The following is a 15,323-nucleotide window of genomic DNA, read 5'->3' as shown; positions in this document are numbered from 1 at the left end:
ATACTGTATGTTTCAGCTATCAGATATGGAATATGTGGGATTGTGACTTTAAAGAAACCTGGATGCCTAACTCATCTTTACACTGGCTACGCTAAAAATCCTCTGTTGCAAAATAATACTTACTACCACAGCTTTAATATAGAATATGGTGGCAATCAATGGCCTAGAACAGTGTCCTAAATAAAAAATTAAAAAAAGTGTTACATTCAGGCCTAATTCCCAAGATATGTAGTTCAGCAACATCAGCCTCAGACAAGGATTCCCAAACATATTCAGGTTAATACCAACATAGGTCAAAGACACCCCTTTTTTTTTTTTGGACCCCCATCTGCTAAGGCTTTTGTTTGTATAGATTCCTTCAGAAATGGATACTGTGGAAAAGCTATTGTCAAAGCAATTGCCACTGTCTAATCGTACATACAACAACAAAAAAATCATTAAAATTACATAGGATATAGGCTATACAGTATGTCATGTGGGTTGAGGGTGTGGGGGTCTCTGGTGCCCCTTCACAGATCCCTGAGGACCTTGGGACACTGAACCCAGCTACAGGATTTCATTCACAATTCGTCTATGCTGCCCCTAACTGAGATCCCATTCAGAACCAAATGTGACTCTAAGCTAAGACTCTTTAGATAGAGAACAAGGCAAGAAAGAGCCAAGGAGGGAGAGATAGACGCTAGACAAACACGACAGAGCAGGGTCCATATGATCTCAGCAGCGGCAGCAGACTGTCAAGCAGCAGGCAGCAGAGGAACCGACGGCGACCCAAAAGATGTGGCATGGACGACGGAGGATTACGTCATCGAAAGAAAAGGAGGACGCCTCATCACAGCAAACACTCACTCACATCTATTACTTAACACCACACAGTTAACAGCTTTGCGGTCGGCAGGCATGGGTCCTTTTTAATAATTTACAATGAATGAAAAAAAACCTACATGCATTCTATTTGAGGGGTCTGTATTCGCTAGCTATTAACCGCTGATGCTGTATGATAAAAGAAACATTAGCTGTTCAGTCAAACAACACATTCAACCGAAATACGGCAAAGCAAATCACTCAATAATCACTAATTAATGGTTATTACATATGATACAGGAATGTCATCTTTAAAGCCACATCCGTAACACAACTGACGCCGCACTTGTTCCATTGAACGCCAACTAGTCTCTGTCATTAAAGGGCTTATTGTGTGCACTGTATAATGAATGAGCTATTTACGGCCTATTTAACTCAATTATAAATGCCGATTTGAGCAAGGCCGAACAAAGTTTTATTAATTCAATAAACCTTAAAATGTAAACCAACAATGCGCACATTGGATTAGCGACTGTTTCGCAGCTACGTAAAGTAAGCTGCAGGACATTGAATGGGCTGAGAAGCAGCTAGCTAACAAGCAAGCTACACAACTATTGAGGTTATGGAATAAAATGTGTATTACGGCTTTCTATTTCTTTTTGTGAGGTCCCAGTCAAACGGACACTAGTGTAATAACAAAAACAGGCCATTTGGAGAAGCGTTATCCCAATGTTATTTTTGCATTTTTAGCCTTTTAGCTGTGCGAGGAGCAACTTGGATAAAAGTGACAGCGCTAAGCTAGCTAGCTAACGTCAGCTGGCTGTAAAAACTGGTGGCCTGTGAGCGAGTGTCTTTCTTACCGTCATAAACTGCTCCAGGGGCGTCCAGTTTTTAAGCAATATAATGTTTGCCGTATGAGAAAATGTTTTGTGTAGGGCCGATATAGCCCAAACATCCAAGATCAGTTTACCCGCTGCCGATGAAACCCGAGCATCATCATTATCATTGTCTTCATCAGTACTTGGAGTCCGGCGCTGCTTCACACACATCCATCCAGCAGAGCAGGGCCTCCTCCGGGCTCGACCATGCGACTGGCTCGGCGACGACGGATAATCCACAAGACAGGAGCCCCCGCAGTAACCATTGGCTAGACACGGCGACTAGCAGTCATTTCAGGTCGAGAGAACGAAAAATATATTCCCACGCATGCGTAAAAATAAGGAAAATGTGATAAGTGAAAAGGTTACAAGTGAAAATCTTTGGACATCAAATCACAAAATAGGCAAATTATGCGTTTCTGACTTTTCTAAGAGAGAGTGAGACTATCCGTTGTTGTCAGCGTTCCCCGGTCTCTGCAGCTGCTTTGCCTGCCTGCCTTGCAGCACAGCAGCTATCAGCATAGCTTGACGTAATGGCGCAAAACGAGCGCACAGGGGCGGTGCCAAGGAGCGGGAGGCGCGCTGTTTGTTTATGAGTGCACCCAACTGCTCCAAAATAATCTTGCTTCGCGTCGGGGCCATTGACTTTTAATAGTCTATGCTCGGGGCCGAACAACGCCCCTTGATATAATAACAACATACCACGGCCTGTCGTGAGCTATTGCTTAAAAATACCCACACTTAACTGCATTAACCCTTACAAATAACACACTGTTCTTTATTGGTGTCAATCAAATGATGCTGCCAAAACATGTGCATCACTGATATCAAGAGCCGACAGATACTATATTTGAATGTATTTTTCTGCAATAAAGTTATATATAGTAATATATAAATAAAAGTTATATATAAAGTTATATCTTTAGTAATATATATATGTATATATATATATATATTATGTTACCTATCTTAATATGGACTTGGAAATGTATGTGTATATACTGAATAATATAACAGCACATGTGGAATATGTTTAATACATTGCAGAATGTTTCAATTATTTCGATTTGACATACTGTAAAAAATAAAAATAAAAGAATTACATATTACCATAGCTGTAGGCAGTTATTTGCTAGTGCATAGCCTACAGTAGGCGACCTACCATCTGATTAATAGAAAATGAGGTGCTGTATTGACAATACAGTTTGCATATATTCTGGTATTATGTATTGCAAAATACTTTAATATAATTGAATGCTTTACTTTTGAGTATAGCTCAAACCCTTTGGATAACAATATAATGCACTCATACAAATAAAATAATATAGAATCATCTTTTTAAAGGCCACCAGAATAGGATATACACATAAATACTTCCTCAAACTTTCGTTTCTAGTGTTTGCAGAGGGATATTGTAATTTACAACACACACACACACACACACACACACACACACACACACACACACACTTGTATTTTATCGCAATTGGAATTTATTTTTAACTTGAATTTCATTTTGAAAAGAGACATTTCCCACAGGAGTCTTAATTTCAGAAAGAATATCATTGTGTGACTTTCAAAACTATTTTTTCTTGTTCCCATTCAGTTTATATGCAAGCCTGCCCATTCAGACCAAATTAATCTGTAGCCCTGTCATTCATAAGACACCGTGAAAGAACGATTGTAACAAATGGTGAGAGTGGTAATGTGGGCTGTACTGACCTCAAGTGGCTTAAAAAAGAAACAGCCTACAATGCGACTAACAATGGACCATTGTACACTCTGTTTGGCATAAAATGAAGTAAGCAGATGAAGCGGAGTGGTGAGAACAAGACAATAAGCCCAGTGTTGTTGATAGGTATATTTCAAAAGCCACTTTGTAGTCGGGGAAATGATGGAGTAGTAGTATGTACCGATAATAAGGGGATTATCTTGGTACAAAAACATTTAGTTCACATATTGGGGAAAGCATTTCTTGATAAGGTGTAGGGTGTCAAAGCCCACAATCTGCTGCATAATCATGGATCTGGAACAAATTCTGCATCTTGCTCAAGGGCCCTCTGACTTTCTGTCAGAGAACACTGAACCCAAGCTGTCCTGATTAAGGACTGTTCCTCCCTTTACTTCACCAGGTCTGCCATCTGCATGCTTTGTTTTGGTCCAGATTTTATCAGAACATGTGCCATCTAATTTTAAATCTCTTGACCCATTGAAGAAAAACAATGGATTCCACATGGTCTCCCTAGGGACAATGACGTAAAAAGTCAGTGTGTGTCTATCTACAACACTATTAATGAAAGCTGCAAGCAGCGATGAACGGGCCCTCGCAAGTCGGGGGGTGCCGGCGGCTCCCAGTCGATGTGGCTGTGTATTTCTATGACCGTCACTATAACACTGCACGCAATAGTTAGACTAAATTCCCTCCATATAGGTCATAGCGTTGGAAATTACATATTTCAAATGGTGCACCATTTCCTGTTTCCACTATGTTGTGCTAGAGAACACACTATTTATACTTCATATTGCTGTATATCATGTTTAAACCACATCGTGTGAATTTCAGCTAAATCAAAGGATTTAAATTATGCTTCTATATTTAGTTCAGTCCACAGGGTACAAGATCGGAAACTGTAATTAAAACGCCATATCTGAACCTTGTTAACATGCAGACAAACGACCTAAGGGAACTCGGGTGCTATATGATGAGTTCTGAGCCACAGTAAGATGCATATTAAGATTATTATCGCTAAACAAATTAGTTAGGGTCATGCAAATGGTGTGTGATGCACAGAATGTTACTTTACTTAAAGGTTATACGAGACCTGACCTGAGAAGGATACAAGAATGCTGCTGTTCATTATAGTGGACACAATTAGACGTTATTCATGAGGACAAATAGATGGCTTTAGGGATAAAGAGCACAGGGAAAGAGCTTCTTTTTTTTTTAATCAAAGCATTTGGAAAAATACTCCATTAACCAGTTCCATATCACGAGGTCTACTTTAAGTATGCCCAATGGAGGGTACATACCAACTCAAGGGCAAACCCTTGAGTTGGTTTGGAAATTTGGACCAATGCTGAAGATCTGCAAACGCAAACCTCACCGTTGTTGCATTGTCTTTATCCTGTATTGTGGTGCTTTCCTTTCCATTTTGAGAACTGATCATCTGATTCAACAGGGAGAAGATAATAAAGGGTTTCAACTTCTGAGATAAGAAAAAAAAAAAAAGCAACAATGTGCCCATCAATCAGGATAATCCATCAAGGCCCAATGTTTATGGCTAATCCAGAGTAACCTGCGCAAATAAAACTAAACTAAACATGTCTAGAGAACAATAAAATGCATTCAAAGAAATAGGTTTTTTTGTAATATGGGTGAACCGACCTGAGTGTTTTCCAACACTGACGATTCCTAACTGGTTCTTATTCTAATATCTAAAGCCAGAGAACCTTCACACTTTATTCTGCATGACAGAGACTGTTCCCCCATGTCTATTCAACAACTGATATTTCATCACATGCTCTTAACAAGGTCTAAAAGTGTTTATTTGTACATCGTGTAACCATCTTAATCTCGTCTTTTGTTGGATAAATAAGTCACCAGTCGCGCTGGCCACTACATATTTGACACCCCAGGACTTTACAAGACTTTATGTCTTGTAATTTGTACCGTTCCTTCAGTATTTCAGGATTCATTAAAACGGTGTACAAAATAACATTCAGCCTGCATGGGATGAAATATTTCCATGAAAAATAATTTAGTTTGTATATTTTAATTCTTTTGCCCGGGCTATATTTTGTTCTCAAAAATGCTCAGGAACGTTGCTATTTTTCAACAGTTTATATAAATATAAGCACAACTTAATTTATCATTATAGGTTCAGATGACATCCACTTTAATTCTCAACACCCACCCCATCCACCCCCCCTGAATTCTTTTCAAGCTTTTTCCTCTCTCAGCAGAGTGAGGATCCCTTCCCTCCTGGATGTGTATGGTGTGTGTTTCATCTTAAGGAGGTGAGCAGGAAACAAGTTACCACTCGGAGCGTACATCTCCTCTCCCTTCTGCCCCATCAGGGCGCGCAGTGTCTTGTTTCTGGACAGAATCTTATCGTAAAACTCCACCCCTCCTTTGGCATAATCACGGGACACTCCTGCCGCTCGCCGGTCTGAGCTATAGTCAATCCACTGGCTGACAGCATCCGAGGTGAGGACGTAGGACACGGCGCCGAGCCCCAGCGCCAGAATGTTCACGCCCCCGCGAAGTAGTGGAGGCCCAGCGTGGAGCCCAAACAACTGCTTCATTAGCACACTGTACACCCAAACCCCACCCAGGCAGAACGGGGCAACAGCAGCATTCATAACAGGTCCTCCGGACTGCAGGCGGGCCACTTCTCGTGCTATGGCAAACTTCTGTGCCTCAAGGGAAAACACCAGTGCCTCCTGTAGCGCGCAGCCAGTCTCACTGCTCCAATCCACCGCTTTGCCGTTGATGAAAATTGTGCGGTCGGTGATTCCGCTTGGATCATCGGACTTGCTGTTAAAGTTTGCTGGGATGCCAATTTGGGCCCTTGAAAGCCAAGGGACACCAGCACCAACCGGATGGAACCCAAAGGAAGCGAAGGCAGAGAAATTCTTGGGGGAGCTGACACCATAATCCTTCAACACCTACAAATGACAACAACAACAACAACATTGGCATTTATATTTGATGTCACCTTTTTCACTGCACATTGTGATACTCTATTTTAATAGTATGGGTGGGGGGAGAAAATATCTAAAATCGTACGTATCTTGATTCTTTCCCAACAATTTTTAAAATCGATTGCTTCCCCTAGAATCGATATTTTTTATTAATTTATTTTTACCAACGATTCACCTATACATTTTTTGGTTTACGCAGTACCGCTGAGGGCAACTACATCATATCCGTTTGCAGCAAAACAGAGCGAAAGCAGAAAATGCTGAAAATACATGTACTTAGTAAAGACTGACTGGTGTGACGTGCTTCTTCTTAGAGAACATTTCGGTTTTAGAAATGTCTCATGTTACATTGTCTCTAGTGTATTATTCAACTTTTGTTTTTGTTAAAGAAAGAAAAAGAAAATCGCAATACTCAACACTATGCAATCGCAATACTTCTAGAATCGCAATAAATGAAAATACAAATCAAATCGGCACCCGTTTAACGTAAAAAGAATCAAATCGGGACAGAAGAATATATTGTCCCAGCCCTATTTAATGGTACTGCTTCTCCTTTAACTATGAATTTATTATTTTGGGAATTGAATCTATGCCTTGTGAGTGCTGTCATGTATTCAATTTATAATGCCTGTATCTTCTTTCTTTGACTACTTTCTTCTGTAAAAATGTTGTGCATGCATTTAATGCAAATTACCCTGACATAACAGCTAGAATATAGTGCTTTGTAAATAGTTTACTAGTTGGCAATGAACTGAATGTCTAGGTGTTGCGGCTGTAAGCAGTCCAACAAAGTGCTGGCGCGAGGGACTAAACACAGATACATAAACGCACTGTGACGCGCTCGAGATCGTATTGCAATGATTTATTCCTCCACACGTAAAATACAATTAGCACTGCAGTCACCAAATGTGAAGTTACTTTAGTGAGTCGAAATAAGTGCGTTAGTGCGGCGGTCAACAGAAAGTGTTCGCTCCCAGGCTCACTCCCTCTCTGTCAAAGCCCTAAAAAAAAACAGGTGAACAGGTGAAGCAAACAAATGTGTTATTACTTCCCGCTCAAACCGCGATGAAAGCTCCCACCACCTACAATATAAGTGCACAATATAATAATCAATAAACAACATAAATGAGACCTAAACGACATACAATATGTGGCTCTTACACTAGGTGTAATGTCTTTGGGTCTTTTATCTCATCTGTACCATATGAAAGTAAATATATTCAATGCGACCTTAAAGGTAGATAGGAAAACAAAACACTACCTGCTGGAAAACATCCTCAAGCTTTTCAGACAGCGTGACCGGTTCACCTTTGAACCAGGCCTGATAGAGCTGACGGTAGGACACTTCAGGGAAGACATGGTGGAACATGTTGGCAGCAAAGACGCCACCACAGCTCGCAATAATCAGCGGAGTCCTGTACTTCTGAAGAAGCACTGCATACTTGAGGAAGCGAGACGCCATGCCACCTCTTTGTTTATGATTCTGTGTCAGTTAGGTGCTGCAGTATTAGTAGGTGGGATCTGTGAAGGAGGCAGACATTATGAGTACACCAACAGGCCTGCAGGTTTAAGCAATGCAGGGAACTCAACCGAAATATGCCACTAATAGAAAATCCCTTCCCTTTTCAAAGTGGTTAAGTAGAGTTTAAGTGTCTCTCAAAGACATTTCAGGCAGGGATTTGAACCTGTGTTGCCCAGTTGAAGGAATAGCCTCCATAGCATCATCACAGACCATATTCAGTTAGCCTCAGGTAACAGGCGTATACGAATGCTCTTGGTCATTATGTTTTTAAGGTTAAAGAAGAACACATTAACACAACATGGGAAGATAATAGCTTAACCAATGCATTATGTTACTGTATGTTCTAGTGCACATATAAAGTCAACGCCAGTGATTTAACCTCATATCAACAGTCACAAAGTGGAAACACAACATAATGGTAAACCTTATAGTTGTCTTTTCCTGTCGCATTTCACGACCATTTTCTGAATGTATCTGACTCTATAGGCTGAGTGAAATGACAAATGAATCTCCTGCTTGGGTTTGAAGCCCAAATTACATATAAGACGCCGACAGTCATACACAAAACAAATTAGCAACCGTATTAGTATCGGGGATTTGAGTCAAATACTGTTAACATTATATCTCATTTTCTCAGTTCTGCCGAATTAAAGTTAGCCTAGCAAGACATGTCAATCACATCTCTAAACATGCAGTGCTGTAAGGTCTGGCAACGCGAGACAATAATTCTATAACGTCGCTAAAACATTAGATAACAGCACTACTGCTGGAAACTGACACATTGAGCTTTTAGTTATTTTATTTCCTACACATTACCTACATTAAGCAACCGTATGTAACTGGAAATGTCCCCACTAAAAGCAAACACAAAGTGGCTGAAAACAAAAGTCTTCACTGTCTTCTTCATAGGAAACAAACATCTTCTTACACTCACACGTTCTCAACTTATTTACAAGGACAGCCGACATGATGACATGGCCGTAAAGCGATTTAGCTGTGGCCATGGTGTTGTTGCACGACAGTTTTACGACAGGAGATTAAAAAGTTTGTGGGATAATGATAAACATCGAACTCCTACCGATTGTTCTCGATGCTATCCCCGCAGGTGTAATTGCACTTTTTAGAGGTTTTAGGGCTGATGGCAATCTCCCTGTTTTAGGTAATGTACTTGATACTGATGTTGGTAGAAGTTGCTTTTCCCCACACTGTAAGAATATTAACAAAATAATTTGTCAACTTTTTCAACATGACATCATTAGTACACCGTCCTCTTTATCACATATTTTGTTGGAGATACAGTATATGTTGGGACAAGGTCTGGCTTCTGCCGCAGAAGCTTTTTTCTGACTAATAAAGTCAAAGAGATTTCTTTTAAGATGCTTCATAGGCTTTACCCAACCAACCACTATTTACAGAAGCTCAAAAAGACATGAATGTAACCTGTACATTTTGTGGGAATCAAAGAGAAACTCTTGTGCATTTAATTTGGTTATGCCTTCATACTAAATTACTCTGGAGTAAACTGTCTCGATACTTAGCTGATCTTATTTACCCTGAATTCTACTTGTGCTGGGAAAATGATGCATCATAAGCATCATATGCTGGCAGCAGCATGTACAAAAACAAATGACTAATCATACCATGATTTACAACACTGTAAATAAAGAGAATAAAGAAAGAAATCATGTATTATGATTCACTCTTTTTCAGAGTGTTTTATTGTTTTTGTTTATAACAAACTGTTTTCTTATGCATATGATGGTAGTTTCTATAACAAATTGGAACACCAACAGCATGGCAGAGAAACAATAGCCTACAATTAATCAAAACTCTTAACTGTTCAATACTACAGTGTGTGAGGTACCACCACTCTGATGGTAGCTATTGTTGTTGGCTATACAATTAAATGTCCCCCTTTTATACACTTACAAGTGCATTCAGTCAAGGTTATACATTGCATTTTTTCCATAACAAATAAAGGCTCACCAACAGTGTAGCAGAGAAAAAAATACAATCAATCAAAACTCTTGACTGTTCAATACTAGTGTGTGAGGTATACCACCACCACTGATTGAAACTTAAAGGTGCCCTGCCACACGTATTTCATTACTTTGTGGTAATGTCTGAAGTTCTATCATGGACTCTGTAACATTTGTTGTGGAATAAATGCCTTGGTTACCTTGTTTCAAGCCATTCTAGCGTGGTATAGAAAGCCTGCAGGAAGACTCAGCTTGAGCTGTGCCAGTTCTCAATAATATTCAACGAGCTAAGCTGCTTGACTCTGACTGGCTAACAGCTAGCCAATGAGAGCCTGGCTATCAGCATCCTTTACCCAACGCAACTGGGTGAGCTCATGAATAGTAATGAGCTCAGGCAACATGATGTCAGACTGACCAGCTTTTGTAATTGGCCTGAATTCTCCGCTTATTTCTTTCAGTGCATCCATTCAAAGTTATGCATATAAATGTAAAATAAGGCACTTCAACAGTGTGGTAGAGAAACAAAAACAATAACAAAGTGGCCAAATACGTAAATTCTAAATGAGTAACTCGCTACTACCATATGGTTTGCAGGAAAAGCCCCCAACTTAAAGGACAATTTCGGCGCAAAACGAACCTAGGGGTTATTACCAGTTGTGTACCCACTCTGTCGTTCTCTGGGACATGTTTTCATGCTAATCAAATGTGTTTGTAGCTTGAAAGACGCTAGCGCAGACCGCTGATTAGCTTACAACGCTAGTATTTGGGGCACAGGGAAAGTAAAAACAAATCGCTTATTATACCACAAAAAAGGCTCAAAATATCACCACACTTCAACGGTAGCATAATGAGGGTCCCTAAATGTTAACCGAAGCATTGAGTACTTTGTAAGTGTACAGACAGTTTATTGAAAAGATACATTATAAAGACAGTCGCTGTTGCCTTGAAAACCAGTCATGACTTACAGCTGGCGATGCAAACTAAAAATCAAAAAGCAATTTGCTCAATATATCTGAAATAATCACACTCTGCATAACTTGTCTAATGTACTTACTCAGTGGATAACTGTCTATCTGGTCCCTCCGGTCCGGGTCGCTGTCTCCAATTTATTTTTCGGGACACGGAAAAAAGTTTCCAAGTACAGCCCTATTTATCAGAGAGGGGAAATCTTCAGACTGTACAAAAACACTCGCCTCTTGGGTGTCGCGACACAACAGGTCCCACTTCGTGCAACACAGACACTCCTGTTCGGTGGCCATAGCTTCACAATGTCCGTGAGGTACACCACCAGCTTTCCCGAAGCACGAGGCTCTGCTGCGGCATTGACTACCGGTAGCTAACTCTCTCTCTCGTAGCCCTTTCATGGAGCTCCCGCAGCTCTTCGCTCAATAAACTGTCTGTACACTTACAAAGTACTCAATGCTTCGGTTAACATTTAGGGACCTCATTATGCTACCGTTGAAGTGTGGTGATATTTTGAGCCTTTTAGTGGTATAAATAGGGATTTGTTTTTACTTTCCTGTGCCTCGAATGCTAGCATTGTAAGCTAATCAGCGGCCCTGCGCTATCTTTAAAGCTACAAACACATTCAATTAGCATGAAAACATGTCCCAGAGAACGACAGAGTGGGTACACATCTGTTACTAACCCCTAGGCTCGTTTTGTGCCGGAATTGTCCTTTAAGTGTAAAGTGTGATCTAACCACAGCATAATGATCATGGTTCAGACCACTTATTTATTCTGAAGTTCTGCATAATTCTTTCAGTTACTAATCATGCATTTTGGTAGTTGCTAGTTTGTAGTATATGTTACATTGCACACATACAATACCTATTATTAAATGTTCCTAATACTTCTGGAATCTTGGCCTACAGTAATTTGCAATATTCATGTGCATTCTGCTGTATTCAGATTCTTTTTTTACAGATGGAAAGCAGGTACATCACCAAATCGTTCTCATCTTGTAGTTTTCCAACTAACTACTGTGTTATGGTTCCAGAGAGCTTCACTGGCAATATCTTCAGTGGGCGGTCACTCCCAGGTGTTGATGTATGGAAACAGCCTTTTGGTGAATGTGTGTGTGAAGGCGAGTATGGCAATGTTGAGTATCTGATCCAAGAAGGATAGCTCCCTCCGTCCCAGTCCAGGTGCACTCTGACCTTCTGGAGCCGGTGCTTCAGTGGGAGGACAGACTCTGAGCGTGATGGGGGAGAATGCTGTGTATTTACCATTGCAAAAACCTCACCATCCATAAGCCAGACTGGTTGTCTCCTATCCTCTGGGCATCTTGTGCCATCACACCCAGTGCCCATACATGATTGTCTCCAGTCTCTACATCCCAGCTGTGACTCCCTGAGGTGAAGCCCTCAGAGCCAAAGACGCTGCGGTGCTGCTCCATCCTCTGGGGGTTGCAACAAGAGTCTGTTTGGGTCCACATCTCACATTGGTCAAAACCTTCAGACAGGTGGATCTCTGGATGGGCAGTGTTGGGGGTTCAGGATGACAGGGGGTGTGACACTGTCTCCTTCATTTTGCACTGCAGACGGTGAAGCTCAGATTTCCCAGGTATTTGGCAAACGCCGTTGGGGGTCTTGCTGTGACCTGCTCCGGGTCATCTCGCAGTGGGGAGCCGAGCGGCTCTCTTTAAAGAATCGACTTTAAAAAGGGAATGACGTGTCGTCAACATCTCTCAACCCTGTGTCTATGGTTTTGGATAGTACTACACAGGGCATTTACTCTCACTGGTCAAAACTGCAAGCTTCTCCTTTATAATATTTCTTTTATGCACCACTTCTTCCTTCAGTGCAGCAATCCTGACCTCTTCCTTGGTTAGCAAAAACTGCTGAAGCACCTTGAACTCTTCTTCTCGGTGTCCTGAGCTTGACTCTAATTTCTTCATCTGTTTTTTGCCAGTCAAGTTTCTCTTCATCAAAGAGTCCCACTTTCTCCTGTATAGTTTTCAGGTATTCCTGGAGATCCTTTCTCGTGAGACTTTGCTGCCTCGTCGACTGGAACGCAGCTGTGGTTTTTGTGTTGGCTTGAATCTCTACAGACAACACAGATAGGTGTCTGGTGGTCCAGGCAGTAGAGCTTGAACTTTTCCGCGTGGAGGCGGCAGAAAACCCCAGAGTCCACCTCCAGTAGAAAAGCCTCGCACAGGTTCTTCAACACCAGGTTGCGAGGTGGTGGTACTTCAGTCGGAGACATTGTCTTGCAAACGGGACATCCAAGTCGTTGTTTCATTGTCCACCATGATTGCACACAGGCACTACAAAAGCTGTGGCTACAAGGAAGAAGCAACAGGGTCTTTAGAAAATATCCTGGCAGACCGGACGAGAGAGCTCCTCAGTTGGTGCCGACTCAGGTGGAAGCCATATTTATTTATTTTTTTCGCCGCTTCTCTGACTCGTTAACTCAACAGCACCCCCTGTCTGTCAGCTGAGCTGCAGTAACTGGCCCTGGAACTAGGCACTGTGAAATAGATAGGGGAAAATATGCTTTATTGGTCAGCCTTTCAGACATCTCTCTTCCTGCCTGGCTGTCGTGAAATTAGGTGTTTGCTATTTGCCACTTAGTTGATGACGTACAGTAGCTTGAATTCTCCTGTCAATTAGTGTAACAGATGTGGACAGGGTATGGAAACAGACAGCTGACGGTTTCCCAATATTTATTTGCTCTGCAGAACACATTAATTGGCTTCTGCCAGTTTGCTGCAATCCGCACCTCTGCTCCTCAGCAATACAAGACGGTATTGAGCAAGGGTGATCTCATTTTCTACCATACATACATCAAAATTACATTACAGTATATTATCTCATTCAACTCTTAATGTGCACATTGCTAGCCAACAGGAGCAATTAGAATATACTGGGAAAACATTACAATATATGTGAAAAACATGAGAAACAATGTTTCATTGACCCTTTGCAAAACACGTGACGACGCCCATGATGGACGACGGAAGCACAGGCTAAACAGTAGTAGACGAGCGGAAAGTTTCATAGTTTCAATCAGTTTGAAATACATAACACTAAATAAACTGTATTTATGGCTTTATGTCTTCTTCTATTGAACAACAAGTTGTCGTGCCGTTGTCGGTCAAGGTAAGGCATCTGGTAGGTGCTCAGAAAGAGCAGTATTTGGAGAAATTGAAGATAGCAGGATTGGATACCACCCTTAATTCTTTCTGCCCGACTTCAGTCCACACGATCTGTACCACTATGTGGTAAACGGGGTATCCCCATATACTGGTGCTGATTTCAAAGCTTTTAAAAGTCTGGATGCTTCCCAGTTCTTTGTAGCTGGCTGGGTAACAGCTACACGATGCTACGCTAACAACTAAGCTACTTTCTAACAGTTTCAGTGGGCAAAGTTAAACAGTACGTGGGTTTGGGTGACTGCACAGATAACAAAAATAATATAACGCCTAACAAAGAGATAAACGCCTGCAGAAGAAAATATCACAATTAATTGGCTTCTGGTCTACTGTTTCCAACTATCCGCACCTACTCCTAAACATTAAATAACAGAATTTACACACTCAAAATGGACTGTAGAGCCTTATTATTTACCGTTATTTACATTGCGCAGAAACAGCGCGAAAATGGAGAGACCACCTCCAGTAGAAAAGCCTCGCACAGGTTCTTCAACACCAGGTTGCGAGGTGGTGGTACTTCAGTCGGAGACATTGTCTTGCAAACGGGACATTCAAGTCGTTGTTTCATTGTCCACCATGATTGCACACAGGCACTACAAAAGCTGTGGCTACAAGGAAGAAGAACAGGGTCTTTAGAAAATATCCTGGCAGACCGGACGAGAGAGCTCCTCAGTTGGTGCCGACCAGGTGGAAGCCATATTTATTTATTTTTTTCGCCGCTTCTGACTCGTTACTCAACAGCACCCCCTGTCTGTCAGCTGAGCTGCAGTAACGGCCCTGGAACTAGGCACTGTGAAATAGATAGGGGAAAAATATGCTTTATTGGTCAGCCTTTCAGACATCTCTCTTCCTGCCTGGCTGTCGTGAAATTAGGTGTTTGCTATTTGCCACTTAGTTGATGACGTACAGTAGCTTGAATTCTCCTGTCAATTAGTGTAACAGATGTGGACAGGGTATGGAAACAGACAGCTGACGGTTTCCCAATATTTATTTGCTCTGCAGAACACATTAATTGGCTTCTGCCAGTTTGCTGCAATCCGCACCTCTGCTCCTCAGCAATACAAGACGGTATTGAGCAAGGGTGATCTCATTTTCTACCATACATACATCAAAATTACATTACAGTATATTATCTCATTCAACTCTTAATGTGCACATTGCTAGCCAACAGGAGCAATTAGAATATACTGGGAAAACATTACAATATATGTGAAAAACATGAGAAACAATGTTTCATTGACCCTTTGCAAAACACGTGACGACGCCATGATGGACGACTGGAA

General features: G+C 41.3%; 2 protein-coding genes across 4 annotated transcripts in view; both read right to left on the bottom strand.

Annotated features, from left to right (window-relative positions):
- ptpn4a (protein tyrosine phosphatase non-receptor type 4a) overlaps positions 1-2,189 on the bottom strand; it is a 77,482-nt gene extending 75,293 nt beyond the window's left edge. The window contains exon 1 of the mRNA XM_078263284.1: positions 1,662-2,189. The gene's annotated coding sequence lies outside the window, so the exon portion shown is untranslated. The remainder of the gene's footprint in view (positions 1-1,661) is intronic.
- Positions 2,190-4,579: 2,390 nt separating this feature from the next.
- Positions 4,580-8,885, bottom strand: tmem177 (transmembrane protein 177). 3 transcript variants are annotated; one of them, XM_078263282.1, is made up of 3 exons: positions 8,840-8,885; positions 7,645-7,904; positions 4,580-6,347 (listed from the first exon to the last, which is right to left on the bottom strand). In XM_078263282.1, the coding sequence occupies exons 2-3, from the start codon at positions 7,843-7,845 to the stop codon at positions 5,619-5,621; spliced, it is 930 nt and encodes a 309-aa protein (XP_078119408.1). In that variant the 5' UTR covers positions 7,846-7,904; positions 8,840-8,885; the 3' UTR covers positions 4,580-5,618. The 3 variants fall into 3 exon arrangements, with proteins under 3 accessions (XP_078119408.1, XP_078119409.1, XP_078119407.1); XM_078263283.1 differs by having other exon boundaries at positions 8,834-8,882; XM_078263281.1 differs by having other exon boundaries at positions 8,726-8,875.
- Between the last annotated feature and the right edge of the window lie 6,438 nt (positions 8,886-15,323).

Source organism: Sander vitreus, chromosome 11 (assembly GCF_031162955.1).
Source record: "Sander vitreus isolate 19-12246 chromosome 11, sanVit1, whole genome shotgun sequence".
Taxonomy (NCBI): Eukaryota; Metazoa; Chordata; class Actinopteri; order Perciformes; family Percidae; genus Sander; species Sander vitreus.
Note: the sequence above shows the minus strand (reverse complement) of the source record. Positions and strands in the feature narration are given on the sequence as shown.

Coding starts and splice junctions, on each gene's coding strand:
- tmem177 (XM_078263282.1), bottom strand. CDS start 7,845: ATGGCGTCTCGCTTCCTCAAGTATGCAGTGCTTCTTCAGAAGTACAGG. Junction 6,348..7,644: donor TTGAGGATGTTTTCCAGCAG/GTAGTGTTTTGT, acceptor TGTCATTTGTAG/GTGTTGAAGGATTATGGTGT.